The sequence below is a fragment of the Oncorhynchus clarkii genome, chromosome 12 (genome assembly GCF_045791955.1).
Source record: "Oncorhynchus clarkii lewisi isolate Uvic-CL-2024 chromosome 12, UVic_Ocla_1.0, whole genome shotgun sequence".
Taxonomy (NCBI): domain Eukaryota; kingdom Metazoa; phylum Chordata; class Actinopteri; order Salmoniformes; family Salmonidae; genus Oncorhynchus; species Oncorhynchus clarkii.
Window position 1 is genome coordinate 72,324,454 of NC_092158.1, and position 26,430 is coordinate 72,350,883.

General features: G+C 43.9%; 1 protein-coding gene across 2 annotated transcripts in view; it reads right to left on the minus strand.

The window, feature by feature from the left end:
- LOC139421207 (protein tweety homolog 3-like) overlaps nt 1-26,430 on the minus strand; it is a 64,883-nt gene that overhangs the window by 13,956 nt on the left and 24,497 nt on the right. For both annotated transcript variants that reach the window (XM_071171869.1, XM_071171870.1), the window contains exons 3-9: nt 13,164-13,275; nt 12,704-12,924; nt 11,550-11,645; nt 8,631-8,703; nt 7,980-8,055; nt 1,520-1,575; nt 128-220 (exon numbers count right to left, since the gene is read on the minus strand). In XM_071171869.1, coding sequence (XP_071027970.1) covers nt 128-220; nt 1,520-1,575; nt 7,980-8,055; nt 8,631-8,703; nt 11,550-11,645; nt 12,704-12,924; nt 13,164-13,275 — 727 coding nt within the window. The remainder of the gene's footprint in view (nt 1-127; nt 221-1,519; nt 1,576-7,979; nt 8,056-8,630; nt 8,704-11,549; nt 11,646-12,703; nt 12,925-13,163; nt 13,276-26,430) is intronic.

A 26,430-nucleotide genomic window follows, 5' to 3' on the forward strand; every position in this document is an offset into this window, starting at 1 on the left:
TGCTACAATAGTACAGCCGGTGTGTCCAGACCAGGGTGAAGGCAGGGTGTTTTTAGCATCAGTACTCTGGCAGGTGGCGTTCACAGCAGGAAGTAAAGTGACGGATGTCAGGAGTCAGGACGCTCACCTTAGTTTGGGGGTACTCTCTGGTGGCCGAGCGGAGCAGCTCAGACACGTCGTCCTGCATCTCCACTAAGGCTTTGTGGCTCCCGGACAACTTCTACAACACAAGAGGGGAAACACGACCGCCTGTATCAGACATGGCACTGAGTACTGCGCTACTTGTTCAATGTCTTCGTGACAAACCTCCTGACCCTAACACAGAAAAAAAAAGAAAAAAAAAATATATATATATATATATATATATTTTAAACCATGCTAGCGAACTCTAGTCCTTTCTGATGGTCAAATATGTCCCTTTACACTCAACCCAATGTCGGCACATTGACACCTGGTACCTGTGAGATATATTACATATATATCAACCCTTTTTCTTAACAGATGTTGCTGTGAAAGCTAGCCTGGGCTTGTGCTGTACTGAGAAGAGGGGGAACAAATACTACAGTCCATTAAAAGCAAGTCACGGATAGGGTGTTATGGTAGGGTCTTCAAATCACATTAATACACTGGCAATGGCCTTAGTGGTCGTTTCACAGTTCTACATTTACACCTCCGGGGAAAAGCTGACATTTGGCCTAAAAGATGAAAGGCACAGGGAGTGTGCACTCTGTTCTGTCTTACCCAGCAAGACCACTCCTCTCTAGGTGGACTGGTACAGAGTGTACGTCACAATGTGCTTTTTGTGACCCAAAAACAGTCTTGCAGCCTTGACCCGTATTCTTTGAACAAAAAGCTTTTCTGGGAGATATGTTTTGTCAGTAAACATCTACTGTACATCAATGCTTTGCGACACCTTAATTAGTCAATTAAAAGCTACAACGTCTAAGTGAAAAGACGATATTGTCCCTCTGAAGTAGCTGTGGTTGACTAGTCTTACTCCTCTTAATAAGACTCAGGTTTTCTTGCCAGCAGGCAGAACGTGTTCTAACGACGTCATTTCCACCAACTTCACCCACTGGGTTAAAGCTGCTGCTTTTAAGGCAGAGGCGTTGGTGTGAAATGTTCATCTGAGACGGCAGTCCACAGATGAATCTATAAAGGCCGCATATGATCATCATCGCCCTTCCTTTCGTCCAATGGGATCGTCTCATTCACACGCAGAGGTCATTCAGAGGTCATAGATGAGAGAAGATATGTGCATACTTTATACAGTGGGCAAGGTAGCGAGACGCATTAGCTAGATGAGAGGCATCACACTGTTCAGCCTCAACAGATCAGATAAATTATAACCCGCATCAAAGTTACATGGTAGCCTGATTCACGCATATACTGTACACTGAAAAATATATGAATACTAAACATGTTAGAAAACCAACACATCCCTGCTGCCTGTGAGGCCTATATCAAAGCGCTTTGCTAAAATATGATGGCCAGTAAAAGTCTGTTTGAAGTAGCCTACCTGTTGGAATGGGTTGGTTTGGCCCACACTGCATGTCATGTAGTACTGCAAAATGTCTGTGGAAAAACACACACAACAGGCCTGGATCAGATGATGTGAGCAGTACCGCAGACAACCTCAGTCTAGTTAGTTCTAGCAGGGTCACTGTACTACTAGAAGGTGAATTGCATTACCACATTCTCACAGAGGACATCATGTTTTCTCCAACCATTTCCCCTGTGAAAGCAGGTCCTCTCATTCACCACCATGGTGACTTACTGGATGGTATTTCTATTCCCTGACCTTGATATCCCATAGCCTTTATATGCCACTGCCTGAAGCAGTGCCCAGCCTACTGAATGTCAGCTGGGAACTCCATAACCTACAGTGATGTGGTATCATCTCAGGTCAGCTTCCCCAGAGACAGAGAGAGACAGACTAAGGATATTTTTGGGGTTGCTTTTCTGAAGAGGGTGAATAATGATCTTTGGGAGGGCCTGTAGAGTAATCAATGGCTGCCGATTAGCTGGGGGCTTGTGAGGAGGGGAGACTGGGGGCTTGTGAGGAAAGGAGACTGGGGGCTTGTGAGGAGGGGAGACTGGGGTTGCGTCTCTAATTGGCACCCTACCTTACACCCTGGTCAATAGAAGTGCGTTATATAGGGAATAGGGTGCCATTTGGGACAGAACCTGGGTCGATGGGGACAGTTCAGAGCTCCGTAAACAATGCTAATGGGTTAGCTAGCAGCACGGTCAGGCACACTGTACCAGTAGGATTAACAGTATCCTGCTTTAGGGAACTCAATCTGGGACGGTGTGAGAAGGAGACATGTATTCTCACCCACACTGTGTGGGCCACACACTCATGCAATTTAATAAATAATGATATTTGGGAGTTCGTGACTCAAACATAGCGCAGGTTTGAATCAGAGTGGCTCTACTTCTGGTCCCCAGTATTAATCATAGAGAATATCACCAGCACCACCAACATAACACATGGCATCCTATTTCTGATGTGACACTGGTCTGTGACGTTCACTGATTACCACACAGTCAAATGGGTTCCGGATATACCGCACCGCACCCACGCACAGACACACACAGAGTGGTAGATAGAAGAGCAAGTCTGCTCTGGTTATGGATGGGCCAGTTCACATCTGCTGTAGCTCCTCTAAACTGAGCTCCCTCCCTGTGAGTCTCATAAACAGTGGAATTATGGCACTGACAAGGGAAATTAACTGCTCATTCAATGATATCCTTGGATGGCCATATACAACAGACTGAATAGAAGACCTCTCATTTACTGCTTGTAATAGTGTTTAAAGCAGCCAGTCAGAGAAGACAGACTCATAACTTATCTTTGTGAAGATTCAATAATTAGGTTCAGGATTTTACTACCACAATGGCAGAGTGATGTAAAAGAGAAACAATGGCCGAAACATTAAGCAGAAAGCGGGAGAATATAACGTTTTTTTCTGTTGGGGCTAGGACAGGGCAGTAAAGATAGACATATTACAGCCAGCGAGGAACAACAGATAAGATGAAGAATGGAACCAGAGCTGTTGAAATGATTCCCAGAGACCTCGTTGCTGCAGTGAGGTACAGTGGGGAGAACAAGTATTTGATACACTGCCGATTTTGTAGGTTTTCCGACTTACAAAGCATGTAGAGGTCTGTCATTTGTATCATAGGTACACTTCAACTGTGAGAGACAAAACAACAATCCAGAAAATCACATTGTATGATTTTTAAGTAATTAATTTGCATTTTATTGCATGACATAAGTATTTGATCACCTACCAACCAGTAAGAATTCCAGCTCTCACAGACCTGTTAGTTTTTCTTTAAGAAGCCATCCTGTTCTCCACTCATTACCTGTATTAACTGCACCTGTTTGAACTCGTTACCTGTATAAAAGCCACCTGTCCACACAATCAAACAGACTCCAACCTCTCCACAATGGCCAAGACCAGAGAGCTGTGTAAGGACATCAGGGATAAAATTTTAGACCTGCACAAGGCTGGGATGGGCTACAGGACAATAGGCAAGCAGCTTGGTGAGAAGGCAACAACTGTTGGTGCAATTATTAGAAAATGGAACAAGTTCAAAATGACGGCCAATCACCCTCGGTCTGGGTCTCCATGCAAGATCTCACCTCGTGGGGCATCAATGATCATAAGGAAGGTGAGGGATCAGCCCAGAACTACACGGCAGGACCTGGTCAATAACCTGAGAGCTTGGGATCACAGTCTCAAAGAAAACCATTAGTAACACACTATGCCGTCATGGATTAAAATCCTGCAGCGCACACAAGTTCCCCTGCTCAAGCCAGCGCATGTCCAGGCCCGTCTGAAGTTTGCCAACGACCATCTGGATGATCCATGATCCAGAGGAGGAATGGGAGAAGGTCATGTGGTCTGATGAGACAAAAATAGAGCTTTGTGGTCTAAATTCCACTCGCCGTGTTTGGAGGGAGAAGGATGAGTACAACCCCAAGAACACCACCCCAACCGTGAAGCATGGAGGTGGAAACATCATTCTTTGGGGATGCTTTTCTGCAAAGGGGACAGGACGACTACACCGTATTGAGGGGAGGATGGATGGGGACATGTATCGCGAGATCTTGGCCAACAACCTCCTTCCCTCAGTAAGAGCATTGAAGATGGGCTGTGGCTGGGTCTTCCAGCATGACAACAACCCGAAACACACAGCCAGGGCAACTAAGGAGTGGTTCCGTAAGAAGCATCTCAATGTCCTGGAGTGGCCTAGCCAGTCTCCAGACCTGAACCCAATAGAAAATCTTTGGAGGGAGCTGAAAGTCCGTATTGCCCAGCGACAGCCCCGAAACCTGAAGGATCTGGAGAAGGTCTGTATGGTGGAGTGGGCCAAAATCCCTGCTGCAGTGTGTGCAAACCTGATCAAGAACTACAGGAAACGTATGATCTCTGTAATTGCAAACAAAGGTTTCTGTACCAAATATTAAGTTCTGCTTTTCTGATGTATCAAATACTTATGTCATGCAATAAAACGCAAATTAAAAATCATACAATGTGATTTTATGGATTTTTGTTTTAGATTCCGTCTCTCACAGTTGAAGTGTACATATGATAAAAAAATTACAGACCTCTGCATGCTTTGTAAGTAGGAAAACCTGCAAAAATCGGCAGTGTATCAAGTACTTGTTCTCCCCACTGTAGCGTTCATTTACCAGGGCAAAATAAACAGGAAATCGTGTGCAGCAATAAAATCAACGGCTTGTCCAGGGCGGCCACTCTTCTGATGCCGAGTGACAGGTATGAAATAAGGATAGAACGGAATAAAGGTAATGAAAAGGGTGACCTTTTCAAAGGCTGCCTTTTGCAAATTGAGAACAACAATCTTGGGGGTGGAAGGCAAGGTCATTCTTAGGGGTCACAAACATGTACTGGACACCATGTGGAAGTGAAAGAGACTCTCGCAGAGTCATATCACCAATAGCGTACAAATTTAAAATCAAGTCTTGCAATGCCACAATTGTTCAGCTCGCTTTGAAGTCTAAAACCACCTTACATTTGTTTGCAATAATTTCCAGTTCTGCTTTTAAACACACAGGCATGTTAACACGCAGGAAACACAGAACACAGTAACATCCCTGAATGCCCGAGTCCAGCCTCAAGGCAGTGGGTGAAGATACTGTACTGAACAGAGATGAGGTGATGCACATACAGTTGAAGTCAGAAGTTTACATACACCTTAGCCAAATACATTTAAACTCAGTTCATGACAATTCCTGACATTTAATCCTAGTAAAAATTCCCTGTCTTAGGTCAGTTAGGATCACCACTTTATTTTAAGAATGTGAAATGTCAGAATAATAGTAGAGAGAATGATTTATTTAAACTTTTATTTATTTCATCACATTCCCAGTGGGTCAGAAGTTTACATATACTCAATTAGTATTTGGTACCATTGCCTTTAAATTGTTTAACTTGGGTCAAACGTTTCGGGTAGCCTTCCACAAGCTTCCCACAATAAGTTGGGTGAATTTTGGCCTATTCCTCCTGACGGAGCTGGTGCAACTGGGTCAGGTTTTGTCGGGCTTTGTGACGACCACTCCAATAGCTTGACTTTGTTGTCCTTAAGCCATTTTGAAAGTATGCTTGGGGTCATTGTCCATTTGGAAGACCCATTTGCAACCAAGCTTTAACATGATGTCTTGAGATATGATGGCTTCAATATATCCACATAATTGTCCTCCCTCATGATGCCATCTATTTTGTGAAGTGCACCAGACCCTCCTGTAACAAAGCACCCCCGCAACATGATGCTGCCACCCCCTGTGCTTCACGGTTGGAATGGTGTTCTTCGGCTTGCAAGCCTCCCCCTTCTTCCTTCAAACATAACGAGGGTCATTATGGCCAAACAGTTGTATTTTTGTTTCATCAGACCAGAGGACATTTTTCCAAAAAGTACGATCTCTGTCCCCATGTGCAGTTGCAAACCGTAGTCTGGCTTTTTAATGGCGGTTTTGGAGCAGTGGCTTCTTCCTTGCTGAGCGGCCTTTTAAGGTTATGTCGATATAGGACTCGTTTTTACTGTTGATATATATACTTTTTTACCTGTTTCCTCCAGCATCTTCACACGGTCCTTTGTGGAGGTCTACAATTTATTTTGTGAGGTCTTGGCTGATTTCTCTGGATTTCCAATGATGTCAAGCAGAGAGGCACTGAGTTTGAAGGTAGGCCTTGAAATACATCCACAGGTACACCTCCAATTGACTCAAATGATGTCAGAAGCTTCTAAAGCCATGACATCCTTTTCTGCAATTTTTCAAGCTGTTTAAAGGCACAGTCAACTTACTGTATGCAAACATCTGACCCACTGGAATTGTGATACAGTGAATTATAAGTGAAATAATCTGTCTGTAAACAATTGTAAACAATTGTTGGAAAAATGTCATGCACAAAGTAGATGTCCTAACAGACTTGCCAAAACTATATTTTGTTAACAAGAAATTTGTGGAGTGGTTGAAAATCGAGTTTTAATGACTCCCGACCTAAGTGTATGTATACTTCCGACTTCAATTGTAGGTCTTAACAACAGTTCCACTAGCCAGGATCTACAGTCAATGTAGGCTTTCCTTACCGGAGCGCCTCCTCTAGTATTCCTATGGAGAGTAGACAGAGAGGCATTCACAATGACAGGGTAGAGAGCTCTATTCTCTCCAGCAATGACTTGACAATGGAGAGGGAAAGCTGGAGTGGTGATTTAGAAAAAGGATGACACTAACTGGGGTCTATTGATGGGGGAAAAATATTGTTAAATCGATAGTTACATATTGTGTTATTTTTGACGATATATCGTATCGTTTTGACAATATTGCAATAATAGTATTTTTACTTCATAGCTTATTTTGTGAAATACGGAACCAATTTGTTTTCAGCACTTTTATTTCCATGACTGATCAAAACTTGTTTTCTCGTGGCTCCCTTGTGAGATTTGTGAGAATCGGAAGGCACCTAAGTATCGTGATTATATCGTCCCTGGCAATTCCCAGCCCTACTGGTGACTGTGTCAAATGATGCAGTACTTTCAACTGTAGTAGGAACAAACACACACCCACCCACCCACTCTGCCTGCCTGCTTCACCATAACATCTCTCCTCACCCCCCTCCTCCACTGGTCTTATCTCAGTCACACACACACACACACTACTTCACACACCCCTGGCTCCATCTCTCTCCTCATCATGGGACCAGTTTGGCCAATTACGCCACAGGTCGCATTAGACACTTAAAATTCAGCGCAGCCCGTCACCCCTGGCTTGTCTGCCCGGCCACAGATGCTCTGGGGGTAATTTATTGAATCCTATTACAGGTTTGAGGAGGTAGCTCATGCACCCCAGCCCAGGTCCATAAATCTGAAAGCAATACATTTCACCGCTGGCCAGAGAAAATAAAAAGGTTTATCTCTCTCCCCAGGGTGGGATGGGGAATTGATTGAGCATCAAAGTGATTGGGCTTGTCTGGCACATATTAAAGCGCTTTTGGCATATGTGTCGTTGCTCTGTCATTATTTCTGCATCATATCCCAGCGTGCATGCTGACAATCATTTGTCAGAGCTATCAAAAACATCCTCCAGATGAGTACCCGACGACAAAAGAAACACTCATTTGATCAAATAAACAAACAGACTGTGTTAAAGCCACACTTTTCATTGGTGTTATGCATTTCCCCCTACAACGATTTTCTACAACTGTTGTAGTGTTCTGTCAAGTTGAAGAGAGAACGCAATTCATAGTCAGCAGACGGTTCTCCTCCAAAACAAACAGGATATGAAAGCTTACGTGACTGAGAAATCGAACAAAAACCTGCCTTTCGGCGTTCTTTCACAAAACAACTTAAAAGTAGAGTTTGCTGTGTCTGGATTTCACTTTATGATCGATCTCTCAATAAACGTGACAAATCTAAGACACTGACGATTCCTCTTAATGAATCTTCACCTTTATTGAGCACTCCATACTGTTCGGTCATTTGGGTGACGAACATGTCTGGAGCAACGCAGAAGTCACTGGAGGTCTGCAGAGAGGGAGTAAAACACAGTCACACGCTGGGAAAAAAACTGTCCGAAAGCATAACAGGACATTTCCCAACAACACAGTAGATAGAATAATGAGAATGTTTAGTCTGCAGGATAATCAGTCTCACTGCATCATCGTGTCACGGAAGGAAGACGAGGCAGGGGGGGGGGGGGGGTCATCTCTGAATCATACGCAGGGGAGGGAATTATCCATTTGAAATGGTGTGGGAGGGGGATTTGCATAAAGACAGATCCCACTGGGTCCTAAATATTTGATAAAGGGATGCCGCGCACAATGAACGGCACACTGTACCAGCTATAAATTGTAGTAGCTAGTCTGCCTTGCAATTGTCCCTAGATAAACTTGGCAAGTGTTAACAACCCTAACTTCATGAATCATACTGATAATAGTACCTCATGCCAAACATTCTATTTTGTTCAGTGTCAGCTGGCCCACTGCAGTGATTCAGGTAAAAGGTTGTACAGGTTCTAACTCCCACACTACTTGGACTCAGCTCTGGGTTCCAAGCCTCAACATAGAGATATAGAGCCATGTTCCCATGGAGACACTCACGGCAGACACAGCCAACTCCAGACCCAGGGAGGCCCAGCTAATAACCAGAGCCAGGATGCCCAGAAGACACACTCTGCGGAAGGAGAGAGAGAGAGAGCGAGGACAGAGGTTAGAACAGGACTGCCACCCAGAAGAAATATCAGCCCGCACAGAGACGCAAGAGATTGAACTTCACTCAAGTTTACTATAGATTCACCCCGTTAGTTTACACTAGCAACGTTTTAGGGCTGACCCCATTTAGTAGACTGGTTGATTGTTTGGTCGACCGAGATTTCTTTTGATTTATCATCATTGTTTACAAGACATCTGTCTGATTGGCACCTGTCTGAGTGGACTAATCCATTGTGGAGGCTGTGTGGATGGCACAGTCCATCACTAAGAAGTGCTACTGAAATTGTATATGGTTATATTACATAACAACAAAGGTGCAACACTAATAAAAATAATATTACTTTATAACAAATTATCTTTCTCCTGAGTTGGATAGAGGTTGCTGTCCGTGGTTCTGAAATATCAGTACGCTATTGAATTGGTGCTTTTCCTAAACCATGTTGCTATGTGCATAATAGCAAAGTAAAGCAACATATGTGGGAGGCAGCAGCAGAGTTTGGAGACGAGAAAACAGCCCTTGCCTTAATTGTCTAAGAAAAGTGAGGAGAGAGGAAACGCCATCTTAATTAGGTCTGTAATCAATAGCCCTAAATGTTATATGGGATCGGCTTTATAAATCATCCATATATATCTACAGAAATAAGACAGATCCTGCTTCTGTTGCCTGTTTGAGTGTTTGCTTAATAGCCTACTGATTCCGTGAGCACCAAGCCTCACGCAACCACAACAAGTCGGATAAACAATTTCACAAATTGGGCTGTTTTTAATCTACGCTATACTGTAATAAAGTCTTTACATATTTTTTTTGTTAGAACAGCCTCTGGTATTATTTATCATTTATTAGTGTTTACACGGTTCCAAATTGTCCGAAAAATTATATTTACAATAATAATAATAATGAAAAAATAATAATAACAACCCTCCCTTTTCTTGATCTCATTGTTATTATTACTAGTATGATCATCATTATAAAAATAATAATAAGTAATGTCATTATCATTAGTAGGCTTAGTATGGCAGTATTGTATAACCACCATCGAGCTGTTGGCCTAAGAGCGCCTCCTGTTTGGTCTTAATACCGTAACTCACCGAGGACTAGATTTCAATAGTTATATAGGCTACACCAGTGTATCAATCATTCAGCTGCTCATGTCATCATATAGCATACGAGTCATTAAGGATTTGAAATGCAAATCAAGCATTTTAGTTCAATAAAATAAGGCACTCGGTGCTTGCTCCTTACCTTCTTTTTCTTGAGCTCCAGTATTTTCCACAACTACTGAAATTTATTCCACACGCTTGACTTCCCCTTTACCTCCTGAGCAACCAGTCAACATTCCGGTTTCAAGTTTACTTGTCACGTCCTCTGCATCCCTTTTGCTGCCATGTGTTACGGTGTTCAGAGTTTGTTATAACTAATTGATTGATGTAATTATTATATGCTATAGGTCAGGCCTTATTGGTCATGTGCATGCGATGCATACATGCGTCACGTTAAGAGCAAGGGTCAAGGGAATAGGGAATGTTTTTCCTAAACAAATGAGGGATTTAGGTAACAGAACTTTTTATTTTGTAAACTGGCCTCAACATAATACAACAACAGTTCCAGTCACCTCCTTGTCTGAAGGACAAGTGGCTAAACAGGTTAATGTCAAGCCCTGCATGTTTTCAAAAGTCTCATGGGATGTAGGCCTGTATCATAGAACAGTTATTTCAATAGTTATTTTATGCTAAAATGTTATGGGATGCATTTTCTCCATTGTTTTTTTTTACGGTAGGCCACTCAGGTAGAACGACATTATGATCAAATGGCCACAGCAGCCCACTTGACCACAGCAGCCCACTTGGCCACTGTTAAAACTAACAAAAAAAACTGGGTACAGGCTCAGATCACACAGTAAACACACACTGGAATTTTCATAACGTTCAAGTTTGCTCTCAGCAGACAAAAATGTTCTCAATGCCGCAAAAAAATTGAGGGAACATGGCCTTGGACTGGGAGTTGCTTAGCCTTAACACAAAAAGATGGCTATTACACATTATGACTGATCTAAATAAAATGCTTGTGTGTTTAATGTTGAGCTATGAAAAGGGAGACCTTGATTTCAACCCTAAACACACACAGGGACTTGGGATAATGTTTCCCTCATCTCACAAGGAGAGTTAGGGTTAATTATGTTAGAGGAAGTACCCCTTCATTGGTCTCTGGGCAGGGCTTGAGGATGGCCTGGGTCTGATTCACTGAGGATGCGTGAGATGAAAGGACATAGGAGGGATAGGAGAGCGGGACCTGGGGGAACCATAAAGCCCAACACTCTGGAACTGACCAACATGATAATGAGCCTCCCAAACTGACCCCGCAGTATCCACAGTCACAGATCATTAAATGAAATAGAAGGGGAGGGACTGAAGAGGAGGACAGGCAGCGCTGAGCCTGTGTCCTTGAAGCCTTTAAAAAAAGGATCTAACATACTTCCCTGCAGAATTATCAAGAGTTGAGACAGAGGAATTTTCTGAGAGATTAGTTTTAATGCACGTGCCAAATGGACTGTGACTGGCTGACACTTTAGGAAGCGTGAATTCGTCTCACATAATCGCAATGACAAGGGTGTTCCGCGTACAGTCAAAAGTCATTTGCAACGGGCGAACAAAGTGATACTTGAGATAAAACTTCTGACACGTTGGAGGCTTTCATTTTGTTTAAATAATTCAATAGCATGACAATTGCTATAAATATATGGCCCAGCAGAATATGGTCCCCCTCCCCACAGTTCTTTTTGGTTCACTCCCTCACATGGTAGGACTTACCCAATAAGTGTTCCCTTGGAGTTGCGAATGAGGCCAAACAGCACTAGCAGGCAGATGAGGATGTTGAAAAGCAGCAGGCCTAAGTAGCCCAGCCACCTGAAGTGGAAAACAACAATAACAGTCACGAACAACCACAAACACAACAGAACTATAGACCAACTGACTGAAGAAACCCCGACGCCTGCTGACAAACGCAGCACAGTACAGCAAGAAGGAGAAGTTATCTATGACCACTGTACAAATCACATTGGTACTGCTAAAGAAATCAAAAGGATACAAACATGGGGATTGCGTCAAACATACATAAAACAAGAAGGAGACGTGATTTGAAGTCCACTTCCCCTGCGAGATGCTGAGGGAGGAAGTGTTTGAGATGTCGAGAGGAAGTAGCAGGGAGGGTCGGCTGCTGAATCAGACTGATTAAACTGTAAAGGCCTTTCCACTGTTGACTGCAGTCATCTCTGTTAACGACTTTCACATTCATACAGAGCCAACTGAATATCACTGACTGGCTGGCTGGACGGTCTCACCAGGAGACCAACTATCCAACTGTGAAATGTACTGAGGATATATAAACTAATCTTACACTGCAGGGTTGTTAACATGAGTTACAGGAGGGAGGACTGTGTTGTGTGTTTCATCCAGTGTCTCCTCCCACTAAAATGGTTCATCTGAAGAAAAATCTGAGGTCTCTTAGATTTCTTAGCTTTTTCTGAGTATCAACTGAGATGACTTTCTCTAAAGGGCCTAGCAGTGGAATTCTGCAGCACGACACCAGCATAAACATCAATCTACGAGGAATGACGTACTGTTCATGTAAACTGCTAATCCTCTAGTGCAGGATTCCTCTCAGAGTGGAAGCTGTGTAGTTCTGTTCACACTCCATTAAACCCATGTTGCTGTGAGCTCCTGTATGTAAATGAGGCAGCAGCAAAAGTAGCTAATAATAAAAACTCCCTAATATCCAACTTGAAATACAAGCAATGTATCATACAACATGACAGGAAAACAAACTCCAACTACATTCACCTACAATAGCCAAACGATGTATTAAAACAAACAGGCCTCGGTTCTGGTAATGGTTTTGGTGAACAATAGAAATTGTATGTCATGAGATGTCATATATTGAGTCTCCCAGTCTGCCCATCTCTCACCTGTACCAGTCGTAGAGCTCGATGTTGACGGCCAGCTCCTCCAGGGAGATGTCTCTGTTTCCCCAGAAGGGGATCTCCACCATCTGCCTCACCAGCTCGTCCAGCTGGCCCTGCAGCTTCTGGATGATAGACAGATAGTCTGTGTGCTTGGCGTACTTGCCCTCCAGCTGCCCCAGACTGCCATCCACCGTCTGCTTCAGGGAGCCCGTGCCGTCTGATACCTAGGCAGTAGGCACAGGGAGGGACACCCAAAGTCACAAACAACCCACTCCTTATGGGGATAGACAAAATCAATAGTGTTTATTATATCGTATCTATTTGGGGTTAGCAGGGGAATCACTGCTCCTTATAGTGATCAACAGTATGATGACTGTGAATGGTGGGCCCAGCCCATGTTATGGCTGTGACAGTAGAGATTTTGCTGGGGTGTCATTATTTCAATGGGAGTTCTGAGTATTACCAGTTTCTGCACTCCTGCCACCGTGCGGTTGGCGTGGCGCAGGGAGTACGTCAGCCTGTTCACGCCGTCACAGGTCTCGCCGTTCCCATAGAAACCAACAGCAATGCCGGCGCTGAAGGGAGACAAAGGGGAGGAGAGGAAGCGGTCAGGAGGAGGAAGAGGGGTCGGCACAGCACGGCAGACAGACAGACATACGGGGTAGGCGTGTGAACCCTGCATCAACTCTGCCAGGGATAGATGCTACTAAACAGGCAGCATTGAGCTCCAGCAGTAAGCCTCCCTATACAGAGTCCATAGCAACCAAGAGGAATGGGTCAGCAATGCCCAGAGCCCCACACCAGAGCTAACAAAGGCTGACACAGGACATCAACCCTTGCCCATTCATGAAGGCCAGAGATTATAGGGGGAGCCATCCTGGCTATCACAAAGACCTACTGCCTGCCAGCTAGTGCTAGACCAGTGGTTCCCAACCAGGAGTACCAGGAGCCTTGAGGGTACTTGGCCTATCCACAGGGAGTATTTGAGAAGACTCATGAGACCATAGGTCTACTGGTAAAATGCACATGAGGGGGTACTTCAGGGGTACTCCAGGCAGAGAAAAATTCAGATGGTGGTACAGTAACCAAAAAAAGGTTGGGAACCACTGCGCTAGAGTGGTTCCCAACCTTGTCTAAGGAGGAGTTGTCACTACTTTTAACCTCTTTCCCCTTTGGGAAACAAATACCTCACCACCAGGGGTCACTACAGCATCTCTCTCTCTCTCTCTGTATTCAATTTGCTCATCGGCATGACGTAAAAATGTACATATTGCCAAAGCTTACTTTGGAGATTTACAATATTAACATAATTAAAATAATAAATATTCTCTCTCTAACTCCCTCCCATTGTGAGCAGTTCAATAGGCGTCACAATCACTGCCTCCCTGCTGACTGAGAGACTGCCGAGCCAGACAGCCAGGCCAAACAATAGCCTGGTGACCATATGGTCACTCTCAGCTGAACACATGCAAACTGGAGGAGCGTTCCATGTGTACAGCAGCTTGTTGAAGGACAGTCCATTTACAGTTCACACACACACACACACACACACACACACACACACACACACACACACACACACAACATCAGATGGAGGACAGGCTCCATGCAGAGTCCTTCAGAGCTATAAACTAAAGTAAATAGGCCGATTACATGATGAAATCATTATGAGGCAGTTTGAGGAACTGTACAAGCAAGATGGAAGGAGGCCCGAGGGCAGCGTATCAAAGGAGACGTTCTGGTCAAACAGACTGGCTTTTAACATTGTATTGCAGGATTTCAAAGCTTCACTGCCATTATCCTACAGTATGTTTAAAGCAGGTACGTTCAGTTGTGGTTCTCAGACAGACGCCATCTAAGGCTATGGTTACATGGTTTCCTGCAGCCGTAGCAGAGTTCCCATCATTCCTGCAAGTCAGTACATCTGCCAGGATGATCTGTATAGGGTGTGGGTCTGGGGTAAGGCCAAACAAAGGGTTCCTCTGGCATTGATAAACATCTAGCTTGTTCAACACTAATGGAGCCAAGACCAGGCCATTCCAGTAGTAACCAAAACTTTGAACATTTCAAAAGAGAAGTTTGAGTGTCATACATGTAAGGCTGCAGCAATAACTAGGCTACATCAACAGAAACTAGGCTTACTCAACATAATGTCTCAGTTGAAGTAGAGAATCTTCAAGGACAGATGAGGAGAATATCTCTGAACAAAGAGTGAAACTGAATTCTACGATGCAGCCACAGCAAGTGATATCACATTTTGATGCACCATCAATGACTTATGAAATTGCCATGGCAACCACTTTTGAGCAAAGTTAAAGCAGTACAATATGACAATTACCTCAGGGAGGGGGAGAAAGAAGCAGAGTCAATCATTATAGACATAAGACAAGTTAAACTACTTCAGAACAAACCTGGAGAAAGACATTCAATCATCCCCTGCGTAAAATCTATAGACAAAGTGTCAAAAGTGTTCCACAGGGATGCTGGCCCATGTTGATTCCAATGCTTCCCACAGTTGTGTCAAGTTGGCTGGACACAAACCGTTCTTGACACAAACCGGTGGACCTGGCACCAAGTACCATACCCCGTTCAAAGGCACTTAAATCTTTTGTCTTGCCCATTCACCTTCAATGGCACACATACACAATCCACGTCTCAATTGTCTCCATGTTTAAAAATCGTCCTTTAACCTGTTGCCTCCCCTTCGTCTACACTGATTGAAGTGGATTTTATAAGTGACATCAATAAGGGATCATAGCTTTCACCTGGTCAGCCTATGTCATGGAAAGTGCAGGTGTTCTTAATGTTTTGTACCCTCAGTGTATATTGTGAAGACTAAGCTGATCTAGCCCTCCTACACGGTCTAGACATCTTGTGAAAAAAAACAGACTTCAACGAACCACCCTACAAGTAAGATAGATAATATCAAATGTTCACCCCCCCCATAAAACCAAGCAGTGAATTTGAAGCTCAGATCTTTCCATTTTTTTTTAAATTTATTTTTGTAATTTTTTTTAAAAACAGGTCTGTTTAGGCTTAACTCTTCATGCCTGTGACATAACATCCCCAGTCCTCTTTACACAAGAGCATCTGACGTCAGAGGGAATTAAATCAAATGTCATGTTGACAAGGGAAACACCTGTTAAAATGGGAGCCAGTCCACTCCTCTTCACCCTGCAGCCAATGAGTGGATGGGATTGGCCATTTCCTGAACTGCTGCTAGCTAGGGCAATCTCTTCCTCTCATACTCTGAGGGATGGAAAGGTGAGCTGGAACTATGGGTTTGTGTTCAGGGCAAACAAAGCACATCTCCCTCTGGGGACTGGTAAACTGTGGTGGAAACTTAGAACAGGAAACACAGCCAGAGATTAAATACACAACAACCCCACTAGTTTGTTGGTTTAGTGTTCTCTTCGACCACCCTGATAGTTTAGGAGTTTGTAATGTTTTCTAGACACATCCGGTTTGTGTCGTTCATATTACACCCCTGTGCCGTTTCACAGAAATGTACAGAGCGTTGTTGTTTCTCTCACTGTAATGTCAGTGATTCAGGACCGACAAAGCAGCAAGACAACGTCTTAAGTGCTTTATGTTTAGGTGTTCGCAAAGAAAATGCCAGAAATGACATATCTGAGTTCCATCTCCCTGTCATCGACCAGCACAGTGAGTTTACAGCAGGCTGAAGACAAACCAGAAAGATGTTATCGCACACTCAATGTCAAGCCTAAAAACGGATTTACATGAAAGGCAGTTCTGCTTCCTAGGCTCTTGCCTGGGATTTCCATCATCTTTAATTATGCAAGCAGCAACAACTCCTTTGATCTCGACAACCTCAAGTTTCACAGCCAAAACGTAACAAAGTGACAGAAGATGGGCATGTGACTGCGAGGACTCCCTCAAATCATGAGCTTTGTGCAAGACTTCAGTAAAACAAAATTGCAGAGATTCTCTCAAGTTTCATGACAGTTGGACCATAAACTTACACTGCCTGTCATTCACGTGGCATTAAACTGAATTTGATATTCCACATGCGGCATTTTTACTCATTGCTCTAATCCCACTTTCCCCACGCTCTCACCACACACACGACGACGACACACAGGGAGAGAGTAATTGTCATGCAGCCCACATGCTCATCAAGTCTCCATGCTTTTGTGAGCCGCTCTGCAGTGATTTCAGCTGAATCCAACAAGATGGCTCTGAGCTGATCCAACTCATGGGGAGTGAAAACAGGATTCAGCGAAGCCCAGTGTTTAATAAATGAATGTGACAAAAACAGGAAGATTCCACAATTGAGTCAGCAAAAAGCTCATGCTTGGATTTCACAAGCTCTCCCAAATAAATGAACTCTTTATTCGGGATATGGAAGCGTTTAATGTGTCTCTCTTGGGCGTCTTCCATTCGTAAGACATTACTCAGTTTTCAGTACGTGTGGGAGTTCTTTGCTCTGCTCTCAGGTTGTTCTTCCCTTTCTCATGACTCCTCTGAGACTGTATGCTTATACAAGTATCTGGCCTAACAGTCAAATCCCAGAGGATTACTTACATAGTATTATTATACATTTTTTATTTATTTATTTAACCTTTATTTAACTAGGCAAATCAGTTAAGAACAAATTCTTATTTACCATGATGGCCTCTCATCTATACATGAGAGAATAGGCTTCGTTTCCAGACAGATACGGAGTGGAATTTTTTTTTAGGCTGTGTTCTCACACCTTCACAATGCTGAACATAAACTGCACAAAGCAGATGGTTGGATTCTTTAAAAAAAAGTGTCCATTTATTTGGGTGGATCCATGAAGAGCCGAGGCCTCTTTTTCCATGTGGTCAACAGGTGAACAGGAACACACTGAAAAAGATAATGAGCAGAAGATATCAGCCCTTTTTAAATGTCTATCTGTCTGTCCTTCCTTCTCCTGTCACTTGTCATGAGGCCATTTTGCTCTGTGTTTGTGGCTGCTTTCCTATTTCCGCTTTGATCATCTATGTATGAGCTACAGACAGTGACTGTCCACAGTTTGCTGTCTGTGTGTCCACCTGTCCGTCCCTAGATGAGCAGAACGACTTCCATTTCAGCGCCTTGAGACTCCTGGCTGGGCCTCTGTGTTGACAATGATGCCATGACCTGAGAAGTACTAAACAAAGAGAGGAAACAGACTAAACTGTTTACTTGTTTGGGTGGCCTGGGGGCTGAACCCACAACACAAAGGTCATGTTTTCTAAATTACAGCTGAAGGAGCTGTTTCCTCATCCTCCAAAATCTTTATTGGCAGATTATTAAACACACAACACAAAGTGCATGACAGTTAAGATTCTCTGTTACAAAACCATCCACTACTTTGGTTACTGTGTATCATTAATGGCAGACCGGATTTGTTTTCTCCCCCCCAAAAAAGGCTTCCATGCACACAGACTAGGGATGGGCATTTGAAATATTTTCCCTATTCGAATAATACAAAAAAATATTTTATTTTTTTAAATACCGGATATCTGAAATACATGTGCTTTTTTGTAAAACTGTTTGCTGCTGTATCAGGGGGACGGGCAGGGGTCAGTGTGTGAGAGACCACATTCCCCTTCCTTGTCTACAAGTACAACAACTCCTAGCCCAGAGTGGAACTCAGGACTAAGCTTATAACGTATACCCACCTTGAGAGTTATGTCCCGGCCCGCTGTTGGCTTCTCATTTGAAGGGGTGGTGGTGGCATCAAACTATTTGATTGAACACTTTCTTGGGCACTGCTGGGCCATGCACAAGGCAACCTTTCCATCAGAACCATCTACGGATACAGTCCAACGCGGGACACGTGCTGCTATAACAGGCACAGTCATTGGCAGAGTACTAATCTCTCACGCTTCTCCTATGTAATGCCCTACAATGGAACATTAACGGCGAGCTTCAGATTAAAAAACAGTCTAACTTCCGTTGTTTCTATTCCTTTATGCATGGATTAGAAATGTCCCCACTCACCTGCTAGGCTACATATATAGCCTCTGACTGTAGTGCCGCTTTGATTGGCTCACAATAAACCAAATCCAACTTTATTTGTCACATGCGCCGAATTCAACAAGTGTAGACTTTACCGTGAAATGCTTACTTACAAGCCCTTAACCAACAGTGCAGTTCAAGACAAAGAAAATATTTACCAAGTAGACTAAAATAAAAAGTAACAATAAGAATAACAAGGCTGTATACACCGGTACCGAGTCCGTGTGCAGGGGTACAGGCTAGTTGAGGTAATCTGTACATGTAGGTGGGGGCGAAGTGACTATGCATAGGTAACAAACAAATAGCGAGTAGCAGTGTACAAAAGGGGGGGGGGATCAATGTAAATTGTCCGGTGGCGATTTTATGAATTGCTCAGCAGTCTTATGGCTTGGGGTAGAAGCTGTTGAGGAGCCTTTTGGTCCTAGACTTGGCGCTCCGGTACCGCTTGCCATGCGGTAGCACAGAAAACAGTCTATGACTTGTGTGACTGGGGTCTCTGACAATTTTATGGGCTTTCCTCTGACACCGCCTATTATATAGGTCCTGGATGGCAGGAAGCTTGGCCCCAGTGATGTACTGGGCCATTCGCACTACCTTCTGTAGTGCCATACGGTCAGATGCCGAGCAGGTTCCATACCAGGCGGTGATGCAACCGCTCAGGATGCTCTCAATGGTGCAGCTGTAGAACCATTTGAGGATCTGGGGACCCATGCCAAATCTTTTCAGTCTCCTGAGGGGGAAAAGGTGTTGTTGTGGCCTCTTCACAACGGTCTTGGTATGTTTGGACCATGATAGTTCATTGGTGATGTGGACACCAAGCAAACTTAATGATGGTGTTGGAGTTGTGTTTGTACACACAGTCGTGGGTGAACAGGGAATGCAGGAGGGGACTAAGTACACACTCCTGAGGGGCCCCAGTGTTAAGGATTAGCGCGCAGACGTGTTGTGGCCTACTCTTACCACCTGGGTGTGGCCCGTTAGAAAGTCCAGGATCCAGTTGCAGAGGGAGGTGTTTAGTCCCAGAGTCCTTAGCTTAGTGATGAGCTTCGTGGGCACTATGGTGTTGAACGCTGAGCTGTAGTCAATGAACAGCATTTTCACATGTTCCTTTTGTCCAGGTGAGAAAGGGCAGTGTGGAGTGCGATTGAGATTTTGTCATCTGTGGATCTGTTGGGGTGGTAGGCAAATTGGAGTGGGTCTAGGGTGTCCGGGAGGATGTTGTTGATGTGAGCCATGACTAGCCTTTCAAAGCACTTCATGGCTACAGACGTGAGTGCCATGGGGCGGTAGTCATTTAGGCAGGTTACCTTTGCTTCCTTGCGCACAAGGACAATGGTTGTTTGCTTGAAACATGTAGGTATTACAGACTCAGTCAGGGAGAGGTGGAAAATGTCAGTGACACTTGACCCGCCCATGCTTTGAGTACATGTCCTTGTAATCCGTCTGGCCCAGCGGCTTTGTGAATGTTGACCTGTTTAAAGGTTTTGTTCACATCGCCTACCGATTTACACACGTGAAATGTGTGAAGGCTACCAGTGTGTCTTTTTTAATATTAATGTGTGTCTATTTTATAATAAAAGGTTTGTTTTATTAAATGAAGAATGTCAAATGTCACGGTATTTACTTGTATGTAGTAATGTCACTTCATGGATCATTTTAGTTAATTCAGACAAAGCCTTTTCAATGTTAAAATAGGCCTACACATGTACACTCGCAAATAATCAAATACTAACGTTCGTTAACCGGGCCCATCCCTAGCACAGACCACATGAATTACACAATATTAAGCACAGAGAGTAGTCTTGTTCAATTCATGATATCTTCGCTGCTTTTTATGGGTTGTGCTCCTTCCCAATGGGGAGAGACCCTCTCATAGCCTGTGAAAGGAGGGTAGGGCGAAGAGAGTTTGATGAATCTCTTCTCTCTACAAGCATAGATGGGAGTCGATAAGACTCCCACAGCCGGGAAGAAATATTTTCAGCTGCCTGGGCTTGCAGAGACTTGCATCATGTGGATGGATTCGTTCTCACAGGAGGGGCAGGGCAGGAGAGGCGGGCAGAGAGACTCCAGAAGCTCACTGTTAAGGCAGCGACAGGTGCAGATGGTCAATACTCACTGGGGTTCAGGGAGGACAGATATCCATCATTCAGATTCAACCAGAGATGCAATTACAGTTCAGGGAGAGGTACCACCTGGGTCACAGCGCCTTGAAAACAGAAGGCTGGGAAGTGCCTATCCCACAGACGGATGGAGGGAGACTGAGGTGAGAAGACGAAAAACCTTTCATCAGTCATAAATACTGGGCTGTGCCCCAGACCTCAGACAATATAGAGTGGCCATTCTGGCCAATAGCTTTGTCTTAAGAGATCACTCACAAAGGGGCTGCATAATCGAAAAGGAAGGTTTTTCTAGGAACATTATTTTGACAGACAGCAAGCACTGTTCACTTATCTGTCACTGCCACTCAGAACATGACCCTTTGTGAGACCCAGGGATTCCAAAGCTTGTCTGTGTGACTGTGGTGGACTAGCCTGTTGTTATTCCAGACAGCCGTGTAAATTATTGGTTGGGAGGGACTCCAGAAAGAAGGACTCAGAAACAGACAACAGTTTGGTCTGGTTTCCCACTGTACTAGACACAGAGCTACTCTTTGATAGTGAAAGGGTATATCGTCCTTAGCATTTACCCCAATGTGATACTTTGCCATCCCATTGAAGTATACTGTACAAAAATATAAAACACAACATGCAACATTTCAAAGATTTTACCGAGTTACAGTTCATAGAAGGAAATCGGTCAATTGAAATAAATAATCTATACATTTCACATGACTGGGCAGGGGCCCAGTCATGGGAGCCATGCTCAGCCAATCAGAATGAGTTTTTCCCCACAAAAGGGCTTTATTACAGACATAAATACAGCACGGTACTGACAAATTCTATAAAACGTTGTTGGAGGCGGCTTATGGTAGAGAAATTAACATTCAATTCTCTGGCAACAGCTCTGTTGGACATTCCTGCAGTCAGCATGCCAATTGCACACTCCCTCAAAACTTGAGACATCTGTGGCATTGTGTTGTGTGACGAAACTGCACATTTTAGAGTGGCCTTATATAGTCTCCAGTACAAGGTGCACCTGTGTAATGACCATGTTGTTTAAATCAGCTTCTTGATATGATATGGCAAATGAGAAATGCTCACTAACAGGGATGTACACAAATTTGTGCACAATATTTGAGAGAAATAATCTTTGTGTGTATGGAAAATTTCTGGGATCTTGTATTTCTTTACACTTTACATGTTGCGCTTACATTTTGTCCAGTACAGTATGCCATCTAGTGTGATTAGCTCCGCAAGATTGACACCACAATATTGTCATTCAAAGGGTTCTAACGCTAAACCACCAGAGTCCTTGAGTATCCCTCTGCCTGCTCTGAGCCAGAGCCCTGCCTGCGCTGAGCCAGCCCCTCTGGGTCTTCTTCTGTGTCCTGAGTTGGCTTCTGAGAGGATGTTGCCATGGAAACTACAGTGGGGGCTCATTTGTCACATGATTTCAGGTTGAATGTGAGAAATCCTTTGTTTTCCTAACTTTTTCGTTACTTTCCAATACATTGCTGGAGGACTACCTGCAGAGACGAGGCCTCACGGTTATCACATCTATCCAAGAGAATAGGGGCGTTGGCATGGTGTTTGGTAAGGAACCAAGGTTTCAGACAGAGACGCTGAAAACTGGCATGATTCTACGGCAATGCTGACTGCAGTGCAGCGCAGGAACTTGCATATACCAATGATGCAAATTAAAGCCTAAATATGGCTGGCCATTAAACCAGTTGTGGTTCATCCTAGAGCTGTTCAACAGCTGACTTACCTAGTTAAATAAAAGGTTAAATAAAATAAATAAAAATAACAGCTGAGACCCATCACATGACCACAAAAAAAGGTTTCTGTGTAACACTCTTCACTGTTCATAATCATACAGAAGATTACATTGCACAACAATGCCTCTCCAACTTCCTCGTTCCACTTATTCAGTGTTCTGTGGCATCAACTTACTCTAAACAGAATCAATATGTCCTCATCTTCATAATAGCGTCTCTCAGTCAGACAACAACCACTTCAATAGCTTTAACCTCTCTCGCACCAGCTTTAACCTCTCTCGCACCAGATTTAACCTCTCTCGCACCAGCTTTAACCTCTCTCGCACCAGCTTTAACCTCTCTCGCACCAGCTTTAACCTCTCTCGCACCAGCTTTAACCTCTCTCGCACCAGCTTTAACCTCTCTCGCACCAGCTTTAACCTCTCTCGCACCAGCTTTAACCTCTCTCGCACCAGCTTTAACCTCTCTCGCACCAGCTTTAACCTCTCTCGCACCAGCTTTAACCTCTCTGGCACCTGGCCAATAGCCAGTGAAATTGCAGAGCGCTAAAATTCTAAATACACCTCAACTAGACATGACTGCAAAGTACAGCCCCCTTCAACTTTTTCAACTGTTTTTCACCTCGTCAGTTATTGGTGTTCAACGCCAGGGAATCAACAAGTATGGGGCTAAGAAGCAGGCAGGAAAGAAAGAGGCATGGAAGCCCATTTCCATGTCAGACCTTTTCTGCTTTCTTTCACTGGTCATTTACATGGGGCTGGTGAAGTTGAAAACTCTGAGGGACTACTGGAAAACATCATCTCTCTATCAACTGCCTTTCCCCACCACTGTCATGTCTTCTAAAAGGTTTCTGACTATCTCACGGGCGCTTCACATCAGTGACCCAGAAGTTGATGGGGAGAATGACAAGAAGAGAGGCACCGCAAGGTTTGATAGGCTCTGCAAAATCAAACCTCTCTACCCCAGCATCGTTGAGGCCTGCAAGACCTACTTTCAGCCTTCCCAGAACCTGTTCATCGATGAGAGGATGGTAGCCTCAAAGGCCAGAATCAGCATCAAACAGTACATGCGTAACAAACCAACCAAATGGGGTTACAAACTGTTTGTTTTGAAAGATTCTGTGTGTGCCTACACTTGCAATGTTTGTGTTTATGAGGGGATAAACAGTTTTGCTACTGGTAATGGACTGAGTTATGATTCCGTTATGAGTTATGATTCCGTTATGCTGGGGAAGGGCTACAAACTGTTTGTGGACAACTTCTACACAAGCCCTACCCTGTTTACAGAGCTGAGGAAGCGAGAAGTGTGGGCTTGTGGCACCATTCGGACCAACAGAGAGGGCTTTCCAAAAACAAAGGTGAACAAAATGCCTAAGTGTGCTGAGCGGGGTACCATGAGATGGATTTGTGAAGATGGCCTGCTCTTTGTAAAGTGGATGGATCCCAGAGAGGTGGTCATGTGCACAACTATCCACAAGTCCTCCAGTGGCGATCACGTCGTCAGGCGTGTGAAGGACGGTAGCGGGGCATGGACCACAAAAAATGTCCCCATTCCAGCTGCTGTGAAGGACTACAACAAGGGCATGGGAGGTAGGATATGATACTACAATGTTCTCCACAAGACCATGAAATGGTACAAGACATTTTTCTATAATTTCATTGACATTGCTGTGGTGAATTCCTTCATCCTTCTGAAGGAAATGGCCAAGGTCTGTGGACAGCCTCCCATCTCACAGCTAGCCTTCAGGGAGCTGCTCATCCAGGAGCTTGCTAGCTACAGCAAGTCCACTGTAGCACCTTCTGTCCCCTCTACCTCTGTCCCTTCTGCTCCAACCAGTGGTGTTCACCTGACCAGATTCATCTCTGCAGGCATGAATGTGCCTCAGGGCAAAAAGGGCACAGTAGGGAGATGCCGTTGTGCCCTTTGTAACAGGAAATGCCCCATCACCTGCACCACCTGTTCAGTAAGCCTCGGCTTTACACCAAAAAGAGACTGCTATGGGCCATGGCACCAGCAGCACAATATTGTGTAGAGGACTGAGGGTCTTCACAATATTGTAAATAGAACATGTGTAAATAGTTACTCTTGTTATTTATTTTTCTAAATATATATATATTTTTTAATATATATTTTTGGGGGGGTGAGTGTTAGAATAGCATTTATGTATTTTGTATATCGTTCTTTCCTTCAAAATGAATCACTGTACCAATTCGGCCACTTGGGTACATTTGTGTGGGACACCTGGGTGACTTCATGCTCAATGTCATGTAGCTCGCTCATTTTTGAAGTTTTTTTCTTCTACCAGATCTATTGGTGTTATATTCCCCTACATTCAATTAACATTTCCACAAACTTCAGATTGTTTCCATTCAAATGATACCAAGAATATGCATATCCTTGCCTCTGGGGCTGAGCTACAGGCAGTTAGATTAGGGTATGTCTTCAGGAGGAAATTGAGAACAAGGGATGCAGCCATAACACGTTAACTTGGGTCAAACGTTTCAGGTAGCCTTCCACAAGCTTCTCACTAGAAGTTGGGTGAATTTTGGCCCATTTCTCCTGACAGAGCTGGTGTAACTGAGTCAGGTTTGTAGGTCTCCATGCACCACAAGCTTTTTCAGTTCTGCCCAAAAATGTTCTATTGGATTGGGGTCAGGGCTGTGTGATGGCCACTCCAATACCTAGACTTTGTTGACCTTAAGCCATTTTGCCACAAATTTGGAAGTATGCTTGGGGTCATTGTCCATTTGGAAGATCCTTTTGCGACCAAGCTTTAACTTCCTGACTGATGTCTTGAGATGTTGCTTCAATATATCCACATCATTTTCCTGAAGTGCACCAGCCCCCCCTGCAGAAAAGAACCCCCACAACATGATGCTGCCACCCTCTGCTTCATGGTTGGGATGGTGTTCTTCGGCTTGCAAGCATCCCCCTTTTTCCTTTAACATAACGATGGTCATTATGGCCAAACAGTTCTATTTTTGTTTCATCAGACCAGAAGACATTTCTGGGATTGATTTTCACTTTTCGCACCAAAGTACGTTCATCTCTAGGAGACAGAACACATCTCCTTCCTGAGCGGTGTGACGGCTGCGTGGTCCCATGGTGTTTATACTGGCATACTATTGTTTGTACAGATTAACGTGGTACCTTCAGGCGTTTGGAAATTGCTCCCAAGGATGAACCCGACTCGTCTACAATTTGAGGTCTCGGCTGTTATCTTTGGATTTTCCCATGATATCAAGCAAAAAGGCACTGAGTTTGAAGGTAGGCCTTGAAATACATCCACAGGTACACCTCCAATTGACTCAAATGATGTCAATTAGCCTATCAGAAGCTTCTAAAGCCATGACATCCTTTTCTGGAATTTTCTAAGCTATTTAAAAAAGGCACAGTCAACTTCGTGTATGTAAACTTCTGACCCACTGGAATTGTGATACAGTGAATTATAAGTGAAATAATCTGTAAACAATTGTTGGAAAAATTATTTGTGTCATGTACAAAGTAGATGTCCTAACCAACTTGCCAAAACTATAGTTTGTTAACAAGAAGTTTGTGGAGTGGTTGAAAAATAAGTTAATGACCTAAGTGTGTGTAAACTTCCGACTTCAACTGTAAGTAGTTAGATAACCTAGACTAAGAAAGGAAAGCTAACAGCCTAGATACAAAAAAGTAGCCGTGATTGAGGATTATTTCATGAGGCAGACTGCAGAAAGTATCTAGTAGAGGGATTTGTGGTGTCAAGCCTTTTAACCCTGTGCACCTCTCATTCTCTGCTTGAGTAGATGCTAGATTGTTTAAAAAATGTGAACACCAGACGGGAAGGGGTTAACACCAAGCAGCAAGCGCCCAAGTAGCCTAC